This window comes from Lepus europaeus, chromosome 10 (genome assembly GCF_033115175.1).
Source record: "Lepus europaeus isolate LE1 chromosome 10, mLepTim1.pri, whole genome shotgun sequence".
In the NCBI taxonomy this organism is placed as follows: domain Eukaryota; kingdom Metazoa; phylum Chordata; class Mammalia; order Lagomorpha; family Leporidae; genus Lepus; species Lepus europaeus.
Genome location: NC_084836.1, coordinates 114634732 through 114653271, shown reverse-complemented (window position 1 = coordinate 114653271; position 18540 = coordinate 114634732). Strand labels below are relative to the sequence as shown.

Sequence of the window (18540 nt, the reverse complement as noted above, 5' to 3'; positions counted from 1 at the left end):
GAGACCCACAGAGAAGCGAGTTTCAGCACTCGAAGGGGCGGACAGCGCCCCGGGCGGCCGGGTCGCGCCGGGGCTGCGGAAACCGGGGTGGGGCGTCCCCGGCTCCAGGGGCACCTCTTGGGGCTCTCTCCCCGCCCCCAAAGGCGGCCCCTCCCCGCGCGCACGGAGTGGGGCGGGCTTCAGCACCGGCGGGAAGGACAGCGCCCTGACGCCCTATCCACCCCCTGAGCCGCTTAAGCGCCGCGAAGGTCAAGGCCGGTGGGGACCCCGGTGCAGAGGCGGGGAGGGGCCGTGCCCCGCTCGCCGTGTGCTGACCCGCGTCCGCTTTCGCTTTGTGCCTCGCAGCCGTCGGGATGGAGGTGAGAAGACGGCCGTGACGCGCGCCCGCGCCCCGCCTGCACGCCAGCGGCCCGCAGCGCTCCCTGCCCCCCTCGCCCGCCGCAGCAGCGGGCCTTGCCGTCGAGTGACAGCGGCCTGGGGGGGCGGGGGGGGCGGGGGCGGCCGGACCAGCGATGCCGGCGGGCATGACGAAGCATGGCTCGCGCTCCGCCAGCTCGCTGCCGCCCGAGCCCATGGAGATCGTGCGCAGCAAGGCGTGCTCGCGGCGCGTCCGCCTCAACGTCGGGGGCCTGGCGCACGAGGTGCTGTGGCGCACCCTGGACCGCCTGCCCCGCACGCGGCTGGGCAAGCTCCGCGACTGCAACACACACGACTCGCTGCTCGAGGTGTGTGACGACTACAGCCTGGACGACAACGAGTACTTCTTCGACCGGCACCCGGGCGCCTTCACCTCCATCCTCAACTTCTACCGCACTGGGCGGCTGCACATGATGGAGGAGATGTGCGCGCTCAGCTTCAGCCAGGAGCTTGACTACTGGGGCATCGACGAGATCTACCTGGAGTCCTGCTGCCAGGCCCGGTACCACCAGAAGAAGGAGCAGATGAACGAGGAACTCAAGCGCGAGGCCGAGACGCTCCGCGAGCGCGAGGGCGAGGAGTTCGACAACACGTGCTGCGCCGAGAAGCGCAAGAAGCTGTGGGACCTGCTGGAGAAGCCCAACTCCTCCGTGGCCGCCAAGGTGAGTCTGGGGGCTGCGGGCTGCTGGCGGGACCAGGAGTGGGGGAGGGACTCTGGCCGAGTCCCCAGAGGTGAGTCCGGAGGGCATCGCACCCCTCCTCCTATCGCACCGTACGTTACACCCCTGCTTCGTTGGAGAACGTGGCTCGAGGATGGGTAAAGAGCTGCCACAGTGGAAACTAAGGGAGCACACGGAGAGAGGATGGAGGCTCGCTGGGACGGAGGAGCGCCCGGGTCCCCGTGACGTCCACCCCCAGGCTGGGGTGGGTTGCCCTGAGATTTTACTAGGCATCTCCCCAGTGAAGACCCCACTTTGCCCCGCGGAGGGAAGGCAGGCAGCTTGCGATTGTGCTTGTTGGATGTTGACATGCTGGCAGGTAGTTTTAAGGTAAGGGAGAACCCAGGCAAAGGGACTCTGTTGGGTGGGTGTGGCCATGCCAGTCGCATGCTGTCCTCAGTGGATGCCCATGGATGGGGGTCATCCCCGTCTGGATTTATTCATCTGTTGGTTAGCTTATTCTGACAGTGGCTTGGTGCGGGTTGTACAGAGGCTCTGACTGTTGGGAGAGGATGCGGGTTTCACAGTAGGAGAGAAAAATGAGGCAGTGGGGGGGGGAGGGGAGTGACCATTCAGAGTGGGCTGCCAGGGGAGGGCAGTGGCTGGGGCTTCCCGGAGGCCACTGGGGGAGGAGCCACGGCTCTGAGTCAGGCAGGGGCTGAGGGGTGCTGGGAGAGACTGGGCCCCTGTCTTCGCGTGGCCATTGTGCTGGACACCGCGAGTCAGTGACAGCACAGTGCGTTCTGGGCTATCCCAGAGGCCAGGTGAGGCCCAAGGAGGGCCCGGGAAAGAAGAGCATTGATGTGGAAATCCAGAAAGACTAAGTTGGGGGGCGGAACTCGCTCTCTGAGAGTGCGGCCCAAAATGGGGGGAGGGGTGGAGTGGGGGACGCGTGCGCGTTCAGTCTCAGCGCGTGAGCCAGGCTGGCTCGGGTCCAGCCTGGCCTTGTGGTGGGGGCTCGGGGCTCAGTGGGCTTCTCCTGCGGCAGGTTACACCCCGAGGGGACGCAGTGGGGCCTCCAGCTAGGAGAGGCCCCTGGGAGGGGCTGTGGGAGGAGCTGGCCTGCGAGGTGGGGGGAGCACTTATGTTTCTTTTCTCCATTGACCCTAAAGAGGATGTGGAACTTCCTGTGCGTGGCTTCCTCCCCTGAGGCCATGGGCTGCAGTTGGTACATAATCCTGCCCAGGTTGGGCTCCTTCTTAAGAGCGAGCCACTCACCCTTAACCGGCTTAGGATCAGCAGTTTTAGTTTGCTATTTCCAGCCCCTGACACGGGTTCCCCCACTCCACATCCCACTTAGGCCCAAACGTGACTCTACCTCCTCCCCGTTCTGTCCCACAGCCCTGAGACTGGGAGGCGGGAGTGGGAGGGGCTTGCCCTCGCTGGGAAGAAGCAGGCGAGGGGCTGTGTTGGGTCGGCATCCGGCTGCAGAGCCTGGCGCTGGGGCTCTCCGGAGGCGCTGTACCGGAATAAGCAGCCGCCCTGCTCCCTTGGGTTAATCCGCTCTCAGGGACGAGCTCCGTGACCTCTCTGCGATCCCGGGCTGGGGCTGTCAGCTCGCATTCCCGGCAGATGGACCGCCCAGGGTTTTTTGCAGCCAGAGCTGAAAAGGGGAGGCAGGCAGGCTCTTTGGCTCTGGGCGTTGAAATCCTGGCTGGCGCCGATCACCTATGGTGCACAGGATGTGATAACACACATCTCCATAAACAGTGAGGCTCAGAGAGGCTAAACACCTTGCCTAAGGTCACACAGCAGGCAACGAAAGTGGCTCAGTGCCCTGCTCTCCCTCCCGCGATGATGAACTGCCGCAGGCTGCTTCTCCTCCCCCCTGCTTTCCACTCTTGCCCCCTGCAATCCATTGCCCACTCGGCAGCGGCAGCCAAAGTGAGCTTTTCACAGTGTGAATTGGACCACATTATTCACCTGCCTAGCATCCCCCGGAGGTTCCCATCATATCTAGAATGAAGCAGAGTCTTCGGCATGGTCCACGAGGGCCTGTGGAATCTGGCCTCCTGGGCCTGTCTGAGCTCACCTCTTCCACTCTCTGGTTCACTCGGTTTGGCCCCCATTGGCCTCTGCCGTCCCCTAAACTGGCCAGAGTTGTTCTACCCCCGGACCTTTGCACTGGCTGTCCCTGCTGCCTGGGTTCTTTTTCCAGATGGTCCCCACAGCCGCCCCTTCTCCTCATTCCTCACTGGAGCAGGTCCTGCTCCATTCCCCTGTCGCACAGGGTCTTTCCTGCATAGGCCTTCAGCACCTTTGGGAATACTGTTTGCTTCCTGTTTCTCTGGTTCACACCCACAAGAATGCGAGCGCCAGGAATTACAGTCGCTGCTCTGTTCCCAGCACCCACGGCACAGAGGCACTGCACCTAACTCCGTGTGGTGACGATGAATGGACCCAGCCATGAGTCAGTCACTTGGGGACCTGTCACTGCCTCCTCACTGTCCACCTGCGACCCAGACCCCTGTGCCGCCGGCCCCTACTTCGCCTGCCGTCCCCCCAGCCTGGGCGCCTCGCTCGCACGTCAGAACAGCAGGGCCCGGGGAACTTTGTCCAGACTGCAGATTGGGAGGGGTCAGTGGAGGATCATTTCTGGATGGTGTGGGGGCAAAACCGCCCATCTCTCGTTTGTTTAAGAGCAAGGGGGGGACCTGGGCTCCAGGCTCAGCCCTTCTGCCTCCCCAGTTCTCCTCTGTGGCCCCAGCATCTCACCTGCAAAATGGCATTGCGAAGCCCCCTTGCAAGGTCATCCCGAGGTCTTGTCGGTTAAAAGGTAGCTCAGTGCCTAGCGCATCACAGGCGGGGCTCGCTGGGATGAACGCCAAGGAGTGGAGTCCTTTTCCCCAAGCTGGGTGGGCTGAGCGGCCACAGGCCCTTTCTTTCTGATAGCGGCAAGCCGATCCCGTGAATAATTGATGGGCCGTTCTGGCAGCTGCGAGACAGACCAGAGCACCGGCCCTGGGCCTCACCGTCAGGGGAGCGAAAATCAAAACCCATTAGGCAAAGGCAGCGTGATTGATTCTTGTTTGGAGGACGGGGTCAGCCCCGTCGGGGTGGCAGGACGGCGGGCCGGGGCCACCACTGGGTTTCCGCTTTCCCGGAAAGCGTGTCGGCCTTTCTCAGCGGGAGAAGTCGCTTCCAAGGCCTGGCGTGGCTGCCTTCCCTGGAAAGGCCACAGGGTTAAAGCCCCAGACAACCGCTCCTCCGTGAGCCTGGCCCCGACCAGTGGTGGTTGGGATCCGCTCGCTCACCGAGATCCCTCCAGCAGCCCCTCGCCAGCGTGCCACTGCTTCAGGCAGCAAGTAAGAGACGAGAAAACTCGAAGGCGCTTCATAAAGGAGGGAGACGCGTCCCCTCCCACAACACGGGGCTTCACGTGGCTGGATCGAGTTGAATGAGTTCAGTGATGCCATCAGGATTCTAGACTCTTTCCATCCCTCAGCTCCGCCAACTCCGGCAGTTGGCTTGGTTCTCAAGCTGGCTGCCTCCTGGTACAAGGCGGCTGCCTGGTTCCAGCCTCTAGTGCAGACACAATGAGGTCCAGCGCATGAAGCAGGACATGCCCTCCGATGAGCCATGTTCTTCTTCTGAGAGGAGAGCTTTCCCCAGGAGCCCCTAGCCGACTTCTTTTTAAATCCAAAATCATCAGGTCACACCCTCACGCTCTAGCCGCAGGGGAACCCGGGATGGCAAGTGTTTGGCATTTGGGGCGTGGATTTGATGAGTGCTGTGGAGATGTTTTTACACAAGAGGAGTGGAGACTCGGGTGCCGTCACTGACCCAAGCTCACACGGCCCCCCGCTCAGGAAGTGATTGTTGAAGGAACGGAAATGGCAGAGGCAGGATTTGAACCCAAGTTTGTGTGGCTCCTAAGCCTGTGCCTCCGGGTCCTGGAGTTTCGGGTGGGTGAGCCAGCTCCGGGCCTAGGCGAGCTCACTGCCCGCACGCAGCCCTTGGGGCCGTTTGGACGACTCGGTGAGATTTCAGATGGGAACACAACTTGCACCGGGAAGGCGCTTTCCTGAGGAAGAATTATTCTTGCCGTAGCTCTTATTATCCCTGTGTCCAAAGCGGGGCGGCCCACTGTTAGGGGCAGTGGCCAGGCTTCTGCCTACACAGATCTGTTTGAGAGTCACCTCTGAAGCTCAACTGCCAGGGGTCCTTTCCCGTCTCATCAAGGCTCGCCAGGAACGTGACCTCGGGCAAGCTCCTCTGAGTCCCAGCTCCCTCATCCGGGAAATGGGACTGATCATGGGGGCAGCCGTGGAGGGCCGCTGGGGAGGAGTCCTTGGCAGGAGCACCTCATCCTGAAAATGGTGGTGTGGCTGGGGCTGCATCGCTGAGCCCCTCTCAAAGCTGCAGCACCGGCCACCCGCGTGGACGGCAGCGTGGGCTCACTGCCCCATGGTGCTTTGGGATTTCGTGTCTCTGGGGGGATGAGGCTTCTGCTTCCTGAGCTGGGGGGATGCGGGGACCAACTCGGAATCCCTGGCCCCGTCAGTGCTCTGGGCTGGCCACACATCTGTCAATCCAGGTGCCTGTTTTAGCCCATGGAAATCCTAGGAGGACCTTCCAGAAGTTCATGGAAAAGGTGTATTGTGAAAGACGTAGGCATGGGTTTCAGAATTTATTTTGCAAAATTAACTTCCCCTGAACTTTGTGGAGCCCCCTTCCCATGGCAATGACTCGGAGTCCTGGCTGTGGGGTCACAGGGATGTGAGTTTGAATCCCGCCATCTCTTTTCCTGGCTGAGAACTTTGTACAAGCAGCTGCGTCAGCCATGGCCTCCTAGCCTGAGAGTGAGGGTGGGGATAAAGCCCACCCCACAGGGTGGTCGGAAGGGGTCAGTAGGGGAACGCACGTGTCGGGCTGAATCCCAGGGCCCCATTGAGAAAGGGCAGCCCACAGCAGGGGCCCAGGCTGCTTCGTGACTTGCCTGTCTGTGAGAGATCAGGGACCAGCCCCAGGACTTCTGACTCCACCCCCTGCCCCCATCCAGGCTCAGGGATCTTCTCCTTGCTCCGGGAGAATTGACCGTGATCGTATCTTGCCAGCTGGTCTCTCCAGGGTTTTGAAAGGCTTTGATGGGCTGGAGAAGGAGAAAATGCTTAGTAAGGAAAAACGCTGGCCAAAAAGGAGCAGTTTGACCAAAGCTTAATTAACTGGAAGAGAAGAAGCACGCATTAGGCACCAACTCGATACCCAGCACTTTGTGCACTGCCCATCATCGACAGCGTTGTGGACGGGCACCCTGATCTTAGAGCCGGATCGTCCGCTCATCATGTGGTTTGGGGCCACCCGCTGCGGCGTCCTGGGCCCTGGTTCCTTGAGCCAACAGCAGTCCCGGGCAGCAGCAGCACTTGTTCTGCCACGTGAGCACTTAGAACTGGGCCAGGCACAGAAAGCCCTCAGCCACTGTCCGGTTGTTTTCTGTTTTGTAATTGTCATCACATGGGCTCCTTTGCAAGGAGTGATTGTTCTTATCACGCGAGGCCTGCGTGGTGTGAGCCTAGCGGCCAAGAGAGTCCAGTGGAAGCAGGGAGCTTGCGCCCGTCCTGCCCCCCTGGCCGGGGCGAGGGGAAGGTGTAGACGTACTGTGCTCCTCCTTCTTTTCCCTGTCTCACGTGTCTCCTCTCCCACCAGGGGTTTCTGGGATGACTTCCCACACAAACCGCTCGTACTCAGATCCTTGTCTGAGGAGATGGCCATGGAAAAACCTTCCAAAGAGCTGTGCAAAACTTCATTTCACCAGCCGGTTCTGGTGTTGTGGTGAAGCTAAGGAGGTGTCTTACCGCCAAGCCCCTGTGAGGGATTGCCTTCAGACAGGAAATGCTGGAGCCGGCTGGCTGGTGCCATCAACAGCCACAGCGACAGCACCACTCTGAGCACCGGTCCACAGCCGGCACCGTGCACAGGGTCTTCAATGCACTGCCGTGTTGGATTTCCACGGTCTCCCTGTTAAGGAGGCATCATTATCCTCATCTCACAGTTGAGGCCCAGAGAGGGGAAGTGGTTGGCCCAGGGTCACGCAGCAAATGGGAAGGCGAGACGGATGCTACCCAGGATTCCCTAACCGCCAAGTCCATGACTTTGGCCTCCAGGAAGTGTGGAGTGAGGTCCAGGATGCCGTCCCCAGGGCTGGGGAAGCACGGAGAGGTGACACATCTGTCCCTGGCTCCCAATCCAGCCTGGCTTTGCCCCCAGAGGCTGCTGGATGGGGCTCTTAGAGATGCAGGTTTAGCACCGGGCAGGGTTTTCACAGAACAACGAAATGCTTGAGGTCTACAGTCTCCCTAAGGTGGGGCACTCCTGGTGTTCGTGAAGTGGACATGACCAGGTAGGGCTGGGGCCAGGAGGAACACCCTAGCCCCCATCTGGGGGGTGCGGGGGTCAGGGTGTTAACACCCAGGGTGCCAATTTTCCTTATATGCCCCCCAGATACCAAGGAAGACATGGTGTTGACTTGTGAGACGTCTCCCGTATCCGGGTGTGGTCAGGGCTCAAGCCGTGCCTTTGCTGCTTCCTGGCTGTGTGGCCCCAGAGGTACCCTCTCCTCAGTGAGACCTCACAGGGCGGGGCTCCCAGCCCTGGCTGCGCACTGGGCTCACTTCCGCTTGGAAAACGCCCAGGCCTGGGTCCCTCGGCTGAAACACAGCCCCTGGGAGGTTTTCTAGAACTTAGGGTAAGATACACACAACCCAAACGTCAGCATCGCGACTGCTGTCATCCTCTGGTTCAGGAGAGTTAAGCACAGTCACACTGCCGTGCCGCCAATTCCAGAACTTTCCACCTTGCAAAATGGAAACTCCGTCCCCACGAAACACCTGCCCATTCCTGCCCCAACCTTGTCGTCCAGCCTTCTGCTTTCTGTCCATGAACTTGACTCTTCTGTGAGTGGAATCACAGCCCTTTTGTGACCTTTTGTGACCAGCTCATCTCAGTGTCGTGTCCTCAGGGTTCACCCGTGTTGTAGCGTGTGTCAGAATTTCCTTCCTTTTCAAAGGCTATGCAGAGGCCACATACGGTTCACCCGTCCATCCGTCGATGGGCACTCGATTGCTTCTTCCTTCGGGCTGTTGTGAGCGATGATGCTGTGAACATGCGTGTGCAAGCGTCTCTTCAAGCCATTGCTGTCAGTGCTCTGACTGTGCACCCTGACACGGAACATGAGCGTTCTATTTTTAATTTTTTGGGGGAACTCCTTGCTGTTTTCCTAGTGGCTGTGTTATTTTGTGTTCCCGTCAACAGCGTATTGGCGTTCCAATTTCTCCATAGCCTTGTCAATATTTATTATTTTCTATTTGGGGTTTTAGTATATATATACATATATATATATATATATATATATATATGTATATACACACACACATTAAATTTTTATGTATTTACTTGAGAGAGAGAGAGAGAGTGCATGTCCATCTGCTGGCTCAGCTCCCAAGTGGTTGCAATGGTCAGGGCTGGGCAGGGCCTGGGACTGAGAGCCAGGAGCACCGTCCAGGTCCCCCATGTGCATAGCGGAAGCCTTCACCCCTGCTTCCCAAAGGGCTGTGTTAGCAGGAAGCTGGAGTCAGGAGCTGCAGGCGGGAATTGAACCCTGGACCCTGATGTGGCACCTGGGCATCCGAACAGTTGTCTCAACCACTGACCAAGCTCCTGCTCCCGGTTTCTTTGTTTGTTTTGTTTTCTAGAAATTAATTTCCAAAATGGCAGACACACCACACTACAGAATTTTATTTTTTAAAAAAAGATTTATTTATTTATTTGAAAGGCAGAGTTAACAGAGACAGAGAGGGAGAGACAGAGAGAGAGAGAGAGAGAGAGAGAGAGGTCCACCAACTGCTGGTTCACTCCCGAAATGGCCACAGCAGCCAGAGCTGGGCTGATCCGAAGCCAGGAGCCAGGAGCTTCTTCCGGATCTTCCGTGTGGGTGCAGGGGCCGAGGACGTGCGCCATCCTCACTGCTTTCCCAGGCGCATTAGCAGGGAGTTGGGTTGGAAGTGGAGCAGCCGGGATTTGAGCCGGCGCTGCAGGAAGCCCGTCCTCGGGGGTATGATCTGCATCTCCCTGATGGCCCCATGCCTGTTGGCCGTTTGTCTGTCTGCTTCAGAGAACGGCCTGCTCGAGTCCTTTGCCCATCTCCGAGCTGAGTGACTTGGTTTTTCTGCCTCTGTGCTGTCTGTGTCGGTTCTCTGTTTTCGGGACTCGACCCCCATGTCAGATACAAGATTTGCAAATACACCCTCCTGCTCCCCAAGTCCCCTTCTCAGTCTGTCGATGGTGGCCTTCGAGGCACAGGGGTCTTATCTTGATGAAGTCTGATCTGTGCATTTTCTCTTCTGTTATCGATGCGTTTGGTGTCACATTGCCAAATCCATGTCATGACGCCTCTGTCCAGTGTTTTTCTTTTTTTAAAGATTTATTTTTATTTATTTGAAAGACAAAGTTACAGAGAGAAGTAGAGACAGAGAGAGAGGTCTTCCATCCGCTGGTTCACTCCTCGGTTGGCCACAATAGCCAGAGCTGCACTGATCTGAAGCCAGGAGCCAGGAGCTTCTTCCCGGTCTCCCACACAGGTGCAGGGGCCCAAGCACTTGGCCCATCTTCTACTGTTTCCCAGGCCACAGCAGAGAGCTAAATCGGAAGTGGAGCAGCTGGGACTTGAACCAGTGCCATATGGGATGCCGGCGCTGCAGACGGCAGCTTTACTCCTGTTTTCTTTTAAGAGTTTCAGAGCTTCTGAGCTTCCCTTTTGATCTGTGGTGGAGGGTGGGTGGGGGGGTTAAGGGACCAATTGCTTTTCTTGGCGTGTGGCTGTCCCATTTCCGAACACTGTGCTGTCCTGAGTGTTCTGGGCAGCCCTGGAGAGCCCAGCCACGGAGGACGGCCGTGGGTTGCTGAGGATCAGAGCCGTGTGGTGCGTGGTGCTGGCACCCACTGTACCCACGGTTGTCATTGTTGGCAGCAGTGGACAGCCCCCAGCACACCCAGCTCTGTGCCACCCTTCCTCTTCCACACGTGCGAGGGAGTGACACACACGAGTGATGCGTCCAGAACCGGACCCCTTCTCAGCACCTCCCTGCCACCTCCCTGCCCCTCCTGTGCTGCCGGGACTCCCGCGGGAGGTGCCTCCTGTCGGCTGCTCCCGCCACCTGCCCCGTGGTCTCCCCACTCCCCCCCACCCCGCTCAAAGCCCTCCTGGGCTCCCATCTCAGAGAAAAACCCAAATCCCCAGCCTGGTTCCCCAGCCCTCTGATCGGCATCTCCCTTCTCTCCCCAGCACCATCCCCACCAGCCTCCGCCCGCAGGACCGCCCGGCTCTTCCTGACCCCCAGGGCTCCCTCCTGCCCGGGGCCTTTGCACGGCCGTTCCCCTGCACCGTCCAGGTCTTAGCTCGAATGCCCTTCTCAGCAAGGCTGGCCCTTAGCCCTGGCCCGGCCCCACAGCATGGCGCTGCTCAGCCATGTCGTCCTGTCTCTCCCCCACCGGACAGAAGCTTCGAAGGGCTGGGGTTTTGTCTGTTCCCTGTCGTGGTTTCGGTGCCTGGATCAGTGCAGTGGAGCAGGACTGGAGATGTGTGCTGTGTGAAGGATGTTGTCCGAGGATACGATGTTGGGAAAGGATTTTCTTTACAAAGTCGGGGCCTCCCGCTGTCGCACCACTGGACACCCGATGCTCCGCCGCCACCCTGGCCACGCTCTCCGTGAGGAAGGTGCCTGGTTTTCCGGCCAGTCTGGCCCTGGACCTTAGCACGTGTGATGAGTGGGGACAGACAACTCTTTGCTGGTGGCAGGGCAGTGGCGGGGGTGCTGTCCAGTGCCCTGCAGGGTGGCAAGCAGCACCCTGGCCCCCACGCACTGCCTGGTGCCTGGAATGGGCAGAGAAGTTAGGGGTGCCCGGCTGCCCGGGATGCTGCATTTTCCAGGCAAGGGGAGATGAGGGCTTGGAAGTGGGTGACGTAGGTGAGTCAGAGGAGGGTGGCTGGATGGGGGATGTGTGTGCCGTGGGGGCAGGGCAGTCCCTGGGAAGCCACAAACCCCTAGCCTCCATCAGTGGCCACAGATGCCCAGTCTGTTTAATGGGTCTTGGCCCTGGCTGATCTTGAGCTGTGAGTTCTTGGGTCAAGTGGCTCTGTTTCCTCATCTGTAAAATGGGTCTAATCCCAGCTCTGGTCATAACGAACAATAACAACCAAACCAGGGGACTTCAAAAAGTTCATGGAAAATGGAACCAAAAGATAAGCTGGTTTGGGTGCAAAATAACTTGGCAGTCCATGCGTGGATTCATCCTGTGAACCTCTTGAAGATCCCTCGTGTAAGAGCTGGAACGGACGGACTGAGCGCCGGGCTCTGCCCTGGGTGCTGGGGACACAGCAGAAGACCAAGCAAAGACCCCGGCCCCGTGGCACTGATATCCAGGAGGTGAGGGGGCAGAGCGGGGATGAGACTTTGCTTTGGAGCCGTTGACTCTTAGAGACGCAGACGGACGCGTCTGCTGGGGGGAGAAATGACAGGGCCTGGCAGGTGGTGCTGGGCGGGGTTGGCGGCAGAGGGGGCGGGGCTTGGGGCGGGGCTAACAGGGTGCTCAGGAGAGGTGCCAGTCACACAGAGACCTGCAGGGAGGGGTGTGTGGACATCGCAGGTGGGGAGAGAGCCGCATGTGCTAAGACCCCGGGGCAGACTCAAGGACCGTTCAGGTGGCCAGTGTGGCCAGAGCGGAGTGAGGCCAAGGGAGGCGGGGAGGACGCGAGGTCCGAGGGGTGACCCTGTGGGCCACTCGCAAGCCTTGGTCTTTCCTTGGAGCCCCTGAGCCTCCGCCCTGGCCTCCCTGCCTCCAGCACCCTCTGCAGGGCACCCAGAGCCATTTTCCACGGATGTGATCAGCTCCTGTCAATCACCCACTCCCAGGAACTTCTGTGGCTCTGGCCGCCCCGGGGTAAGGGCTGAGCTGCTCAGCCCAGCCTTGAGGACCCAGCCAACCTCCCCCACCCCCATTCAGCTCCTCTCCTTCCCTCTGAGACCAGCACCCCCACCTTTCTGCCTTCCCCCCGGTTCTGCAGCCCTCCCTGGTCCTGCACCCACTTTCCCCCACCTGCCACCTCCTCCCTGAAGCCTTCTTTGACTGCCACCACCACCCACACCCACTTCCCTCCCCAGGGCTCCAGAACCCTGACATTCAGACCTGGAACAGCAGTGGCAAATCGCGCACATTAGGTTGTGAGTTGTTCTGCGGATGCCAGGCCTGGCCTACAGGGAGAGACGAAGGCGCTCGGCCCGCCTCCCCGGTTCAGCGCCCAGCTCAGCCACTTTGGAGCCGTGTGTCCTTTGGGGGAATGGCTTCACTTCCCTGGGACTACAGTTCACCTGCCTGAGATTTCGGGAGCCTCACAACAACCGTTGATACCGTGACAGTTCTGTGTGAGGTTACTCTTGCAGTTCTGTGCTAGCAAACGTTTGCTGAGTGAATACATGAGCACACGGGACGATCTTGTGACGTTTGGTCTAAGGAGCCTCCCGAGTGTAGCCTCTCCTTCTACCTTCCTTGTCTCTCACCCGCCTGCTACCTAAGCACTCGCTGTCTGCGCTCCATTCACAGAGGGGAGAAACGATGAACTTGGACACATGAGATATCCCCTCCCACACCGGCCACTCCACCCTTGCTCCACGGTGAGACTGGTGTCTACCGTAACGGCTCACCGTGGGCTGGGGGCAGACACCGGCTCTGAGCGGGTGACACTGCCTCGGCTGAGTCTACACCGTCATTGCCTCCGCCAGGTAACGGACCTGGAGTCAAACCGCACCTAAAAAGAAACTGTCACGGTTCACTCATTGCAACCCACGGCCCGTCTCTGAGTGTTTCAAGGCCGGTGCTTCGGGGGAGGAGGGGCTTGACCTTGACCTTGGCCAGCCTCTTGGAGTCTGTAGACCCAACTGTAGCAAAGAGGGAGCTGGAGATGGCCCCACAGTGACGGATGAGAAGCAGAATGAGGGTGGAGCAGAGGCTGGTGGGCCAGCCTTCCTCTTTTTTAAAAAATTTATTTATTTACTTGAAAGCCAGAATTATAGACAGAGAGAGGAGAGGGAGAGACAGAGAGAGGTCTTCCATCCTCTGGCTCACGCCCCAAATGGGTGCAATGGCTGGAGCTGTGCCAATCTGAAGCCGGGAGCCGGGAGCTTCTTCTGGGTCTCCCACATGGGCAGGGGCACAAGGACTTGGGCCATCTTCTACTGCTTTCCCAGACTACAGCAGAGAGCTGGATCAGAAGAGGAGCAGCCGGGTCTCAAACTGGTGCCCATATGGGATGCCGGCATTGCAGGCGGTGGCTTTACCCGCTACGCCACGGCGTCAGCCCCCAGCCTTCCTCTTGCCCATCGCGTGTCTGCAGTCACCACCGTCCCCTTAAAGAGGTCGGCTGCTCTCTCTCCTTTGCGGCAGTGGCCGTGTGTGCCCGTTTGTCCCCTGCGCTAGTGGCCGAGTTGGATCAGCCCATCCCTCCCGTCCTTGGGACAGTGTTGTCCACGTGGCTTCCTCTCTAGGTGTCTCCGGCCCGTCCAGCCTCACGAGGGCTTGTGCGCCTGCTTCCGGGACCTGTTCCAGGGCTGCTTGTTGTTCCTGGGACAAACACGTAGGGTGCGTTCCTCTAAGCCAGGCGTGGTGCCGGGTGCAGGAGAAGCCACCGTGTATCTGTTAGCCAAGATGCTTTTGGCTGCAAGTGACCGAAGTGTGGCTCAAAGGGATTTCAGCAAAGATCTAACTGAAAAGCCCTGGGTCAGATACGGCTTCAGGTCCGATGGGATCCAGGCACATAAACGTGGCGTTAGGTCTCAGGCTCAGCAGGATCCGGGCTGCTTCCCACAAGCCCCTGCGTGCCCCGGTCTCTCAGCAGGGCCTGGGTCACCTGTCCACGGGGTGGGACAGACAATGGCAGAGAAGTGATTCTCCCAGGAAACATGGGTGCGCCGCCACCAAGAGAGGGGAGGAGAAAAATCGTCCCCACGTTTCTGTCCCGCTGGAGGGAGAAAGGCTTTCAACCAACGGAAGGGACAGTCACAGCGAGTGCACGTGTGCTCCGTGCGGCAGAGCCGGGTGCGTGGCCAGAGCTGTGGCCGCGGCGGGATTCTCTGGATCCGAGTCCTCCTGAGCCGCCGAGGCACTCTGTCCGCCCCTCTCGTTGTGTTCTAGTTCCTTCTCAACTCGCCTCATCATCGGCCCAGAGTAAGCTGGACGCTCCCCAAGCCTGGGACGGGGTCCGGCTCATTCCTGTGTCCTAACACGGGCGGGTGGGCTGTGTGATTTGTTAACAGAGTTTTACTGGAGCGCAGCCCGGCCCTGTCGTGGACAGCTGCTGGGAGACACGTGGCGCCAGGCTTAAAACACGCGTGGTGTCCAGCCCTTTGCGGGGAGGGTTTGCCACCTGGGTTCTGAGGTTGTCTTCAGGCTTGGTGCTGGGAGGGAGCAAGGGAGACACTAGCCGGGTGCCCTGTGCACGGCTCTGAATCTCTCTGGGGCCGCTGGGGCCATGTGTGACCGGGCCAGCCAGCTCCCCCCTCACGCTCCTGGTCCCAGCCGTCCAGCACCCCCTCAGAGGGGCCCTCCCTGGCCTTGAGTGGCCTGTTTGGACCGGGTGGCATTTCTGCTGTGTCCACGATACAATGCCTCTCTGCTGTGGTCTGAGTTCAGGCCGCCCCCGTCTACGCCAGCATCTCCCTCCCGTCCACACCAGCGTTTCCCTCCCGTTCTGGGAGGGGAGGAGCTCTGGCTTCTATGTCATCCCGACACTGCCTCGCGTGCACCACAGGACCCTGGGCAGACCCTGCCTCTCTTCGGCCTCAGCATCTTCATCTGACAATGGGCATGATGGTGTCACCCAGCAGGGCTACCGGAAAGACCAGGGGACTCACCTGAGCTTCTGCGCCCTCGCCACCAGGCTGAGCGCAGTGGCTCTTTCCTTCCCCCTGCCTTTGCTCAGAAAAGCCCTCCCCACACCTCACCTTAACCCAGCCCCTGATGCAACTGTGCGGGCTCGGACTTGTCCAGGTTGGCTGTGCCCTGGAGTAGCTGGGGGAGCCAGGGGTTAGACCCTGCCCCCGCCATCTCCATCACATGCCCCCATTCTCTGATGGGCACCGATGCTTCTCTCTAGGGTGCCACTGCCAATCCCTGCTGTAATGTCGGGATCCTTGCTGGCCTCGTGGCTGGGAGGGCTGGCCGAGCAGAGGGCTGGTGTAGCAGGCACCCAGGGCGCTGGAGGGGAAGCCCATGGTGGCCATGTGATCGAGACCTGCCACAGCCGGCATCCTGGAGGGTGGACAGCTGGACATGGGGGCCCATGGTCAGCCCTGGGTGGGCAGGGAAAGGTCCCAGCCAGAGGAGGGACGATGACCTGATTGACTGGACTGGCCATGGGAGGTGAGGCCACAGACTTAACGAGCAAAGTAAGTAGGGCAGAGGTCAAGTTCTCGGGAAGCGTCTTAGCGTCCTGGGGCTCAGTCACTGACCCCCGATAGTCCTTCTCAGGTGGAGGAAGCCGATACTGTGGCCGGAGGCCTGAGCCTTACGGGGGAAGGCCATTGACCAGGAGCCCATTAGCCGCTTCTCCAGGGACGTCGCCCCTCCCCACGCGATCATCAGACCAGCAGCTGGGTCTTTGCAGCTGTCAGCTGCTCCCTCAACTCCAGGACCTGTCTTTGGGCCAGAGCCTGCCTGTGCCAGGGCTGACACTGGCCCTGGAGGTGCTGGACCCGGCTGGGCCCCCTCCTGGACAGCAGTCTGCACACGGCCCAGGGGGTGGCAGGGCGGGAGGTGGTGGTCTTCGCCCTGCTGAGCCCCCATGGCACAGCAGTGAGCTAAATGCACTGACGTTCTTAAAAGTGGAGTTATTTTCCCTTTATAGGAGGAGGGGGAGAGAGAGTGGAAAGAGAGAGAGAGAGAGAGAGAGAGAGAGCTCCCGTCTGCTGGCCCGCTCCCCAAATGTCTGCAACAGCCAGGGCTGGGCCCGCCCGAAGCCAGGGACCACTTACTCAATCCGGTCTCCTATGCAGGTAGCAGTGACTCAAGTACTTGATTGTCCCCTGCTGCCTCCCAGGATGTGCGTCAGCGGGAAGTGGGGTCAGGAGCAGAGTGAGGGCTCCAGCCCAGCAATCCGATCCGGGGCACGGATGTCCCAGGCAGCGTCTTAATGCACCAGGCACCCGCCCCATAAAAGCACTTTTTGCACTAAAGCAAATAAGCACGTAAAACTACAGGGAGGTTTTCCAGACTGGCTGAGGGGGTCACTGGGGGCACAGTGTGTTGGGCTGGAGCCCCTGGCAGGGCCAGCTGCAGATGTTGTGGGTGCAAAACAGAAGGAAAATGCAGCCCCTTGTTCAGAAGTGGGAAGATGGCGGCGGCCGAGCGCTAAGCCGGCTGTGGAGCCCTCCTAAGGTCACTCTGTGCATGAGGCCGTGAGACCAGCCCTGCCCTGGGCACAGTGACTCCGATGCCCCTCGGTCCCAGGGAGTCTGCCCGATAAAAGGGCCCGTCGTGCTTCTGCCCAGGGACACGGGGGCCAGAGCCAGGGGGCCACAGGGGCCAGGCAGGCAGTCAGCAAGGGCAGTGGCAGCAGCCAGCTCAGTGGGAGCGCCCGTTCACTCCCGGCCTCAACCTCACGGAGAGCAGCAGGGAGGGGCGGGGCCCGTGGAAGCTGGGGCGCACGGTCGAAGTTCCCGGCCCAGCCAGCAATCTTAGTTTTCATCTGAGACCTCTCAGTTTTTCAATGTTGGAAAATAATTTTAAAACATTAGAAACACTTGGATGGGCCAAGCAGAACCTGTCTGGGGAACACATGCAGTCTTTGTCTTTTTTTTTTTTTTTTTTTAATTTATTTGAAAGGCAGAGTTATAGGGAGAGAGATAGATCTTCCATCTGCTGGTTCACTCCCCAGATGGCTGCAATAGCCAGGGCTGGACCAGGCTGAAGTCAGGAGCCAGGAGCTTCATCCGCATCACCCACGTGGGTTCAGGAGCCCAAGCACTTGGGCCATCCCTTGCTGCTTTCCCAGGTGTATTAGCAGGGAGCTGGATCGGAAGTGGAGCAGCCAGGACTTGAACCAGCGGCCACAGGGGATGCCGACACTGAGGCAGTGGATTCACCCACTATGCCGCAGCGCCGGCCCCCAGGGGTTCAGGTTTTGATTCAGATTCAGATGACTATGAGTGGGAGTCATTCTGGCCTCTGAGGCCCTCCCACCCACAAGTGGGGAGAGGGCAGAAGCCACAGGTGTCCTGTATGAGGGTTCCCCAGAGAAACAGACTCAGTAAGATAGATAGAGGATAGGTCCATAGATAGGTAGATAGATGGATGTTGATTTTTTTTGAAGATTTATTTTATTTATTTGAAAGGCAGAGTGACAGAGAGAGAGAGAGATCATCCATCCACTGGTTCACTCCCCAGATCATCCACTGGTTCACTCCCCAAATGGTCACAATGGCTGGAGCTGGGCCAGGCCAAAGCCAGGAGCCAGCAACTCCATCCTGGTCTCATATGTAGGTGCAGGGGCCCAAGCACTTGGGCCATCCGCCACTGCCTTCCCAGGTGCGTTAGCAGGGAGCTGGATTGCAAGTGGAGCAGCCGGGACTCAAACCAGTGCTCTGATATGGGAACACCAGTGTCACAGGTGGTGGCTTCATCCACTGGACCAAAATGTTGGCCTGAGACTGACTGATTTGTTTGACGAGGAGCTGGGTCACATGATTATAGAAGCCGAGAAGTCCCTGAGTCTGGAGACCTAGGGAAGCCGGTGATGTAATTCAGTCCAGTCCAAAGCCCTGAGGACCAGGGACCCAGTGGTGGCCGTCCCAGCCCCCGGCAGGAAGAGACCGTGTGCCCATTCCACAGGCAGCAGGGCCACAAACGACTCCACCCCCACCTTGTACATTCAGCCCCTCAGCAGAGGGGGCGACGTCCACCCACCGTGGTCTACCTTGTCCACCCACAGCCACAGCCAGAGGAGGATCACCGGCCACCCCGGCACAGCCACCTTGCACACGATATCACCCATCCCATCCGTCTCCCTTTGCTAATTCCTGGCATCGGGCAGCGCCCAGGGCGGCAAGTTCTTCTTGCATGAATGACTGTCCCACCAGGTGGGCCTTGGTTCCCGCCACCAAGGCAGTTTGTGCCTGTGGATGTCCACATGAGTTAGGGAAATTCAAGGTAAAACCTGGTGCGTTCCAACCAGAGCGGTCCTGAGTCATCAAACTGGATTGACTCCAAGCCCCAGCTCCTCATCCGGAAAATGGAAATTATAGATTCCTGGGTGGTCCGGAGAGTGGAGTGAGATAAAGCAGTAGAGCCCTCGGCCAGGGGCCTGCGTGCAGGGTACCCCATACTATGGGCCGCTTCGTCTTCATCATCGCCTGGGCAT

The 18540-nt window shown here is 59.4% G+C and overlaps 1 protein-coding gene across 1 annotated transcript in view; it reads left to right on the top strand.

Annotated features, from left to right (window-relative positions):
- The first annotated feature begins 512 nt into the window (after positions 1–512).
- KCNB1 (potassium voltage-gated channel subfamily B member 1) overlaps positions 513–18540 on the top strand; it is a 97144-nt gene continuing 79116 nt past the window's right edge. The window contains exon 1 of the mRNA XM_062202391.1: positions 513–1079. Coding sequence (XP_062058375.1) covers positions 513–1079 — 567 coding nt within the window. The remainder of the gene's footprint in view (positions 1080–18540) is intronic.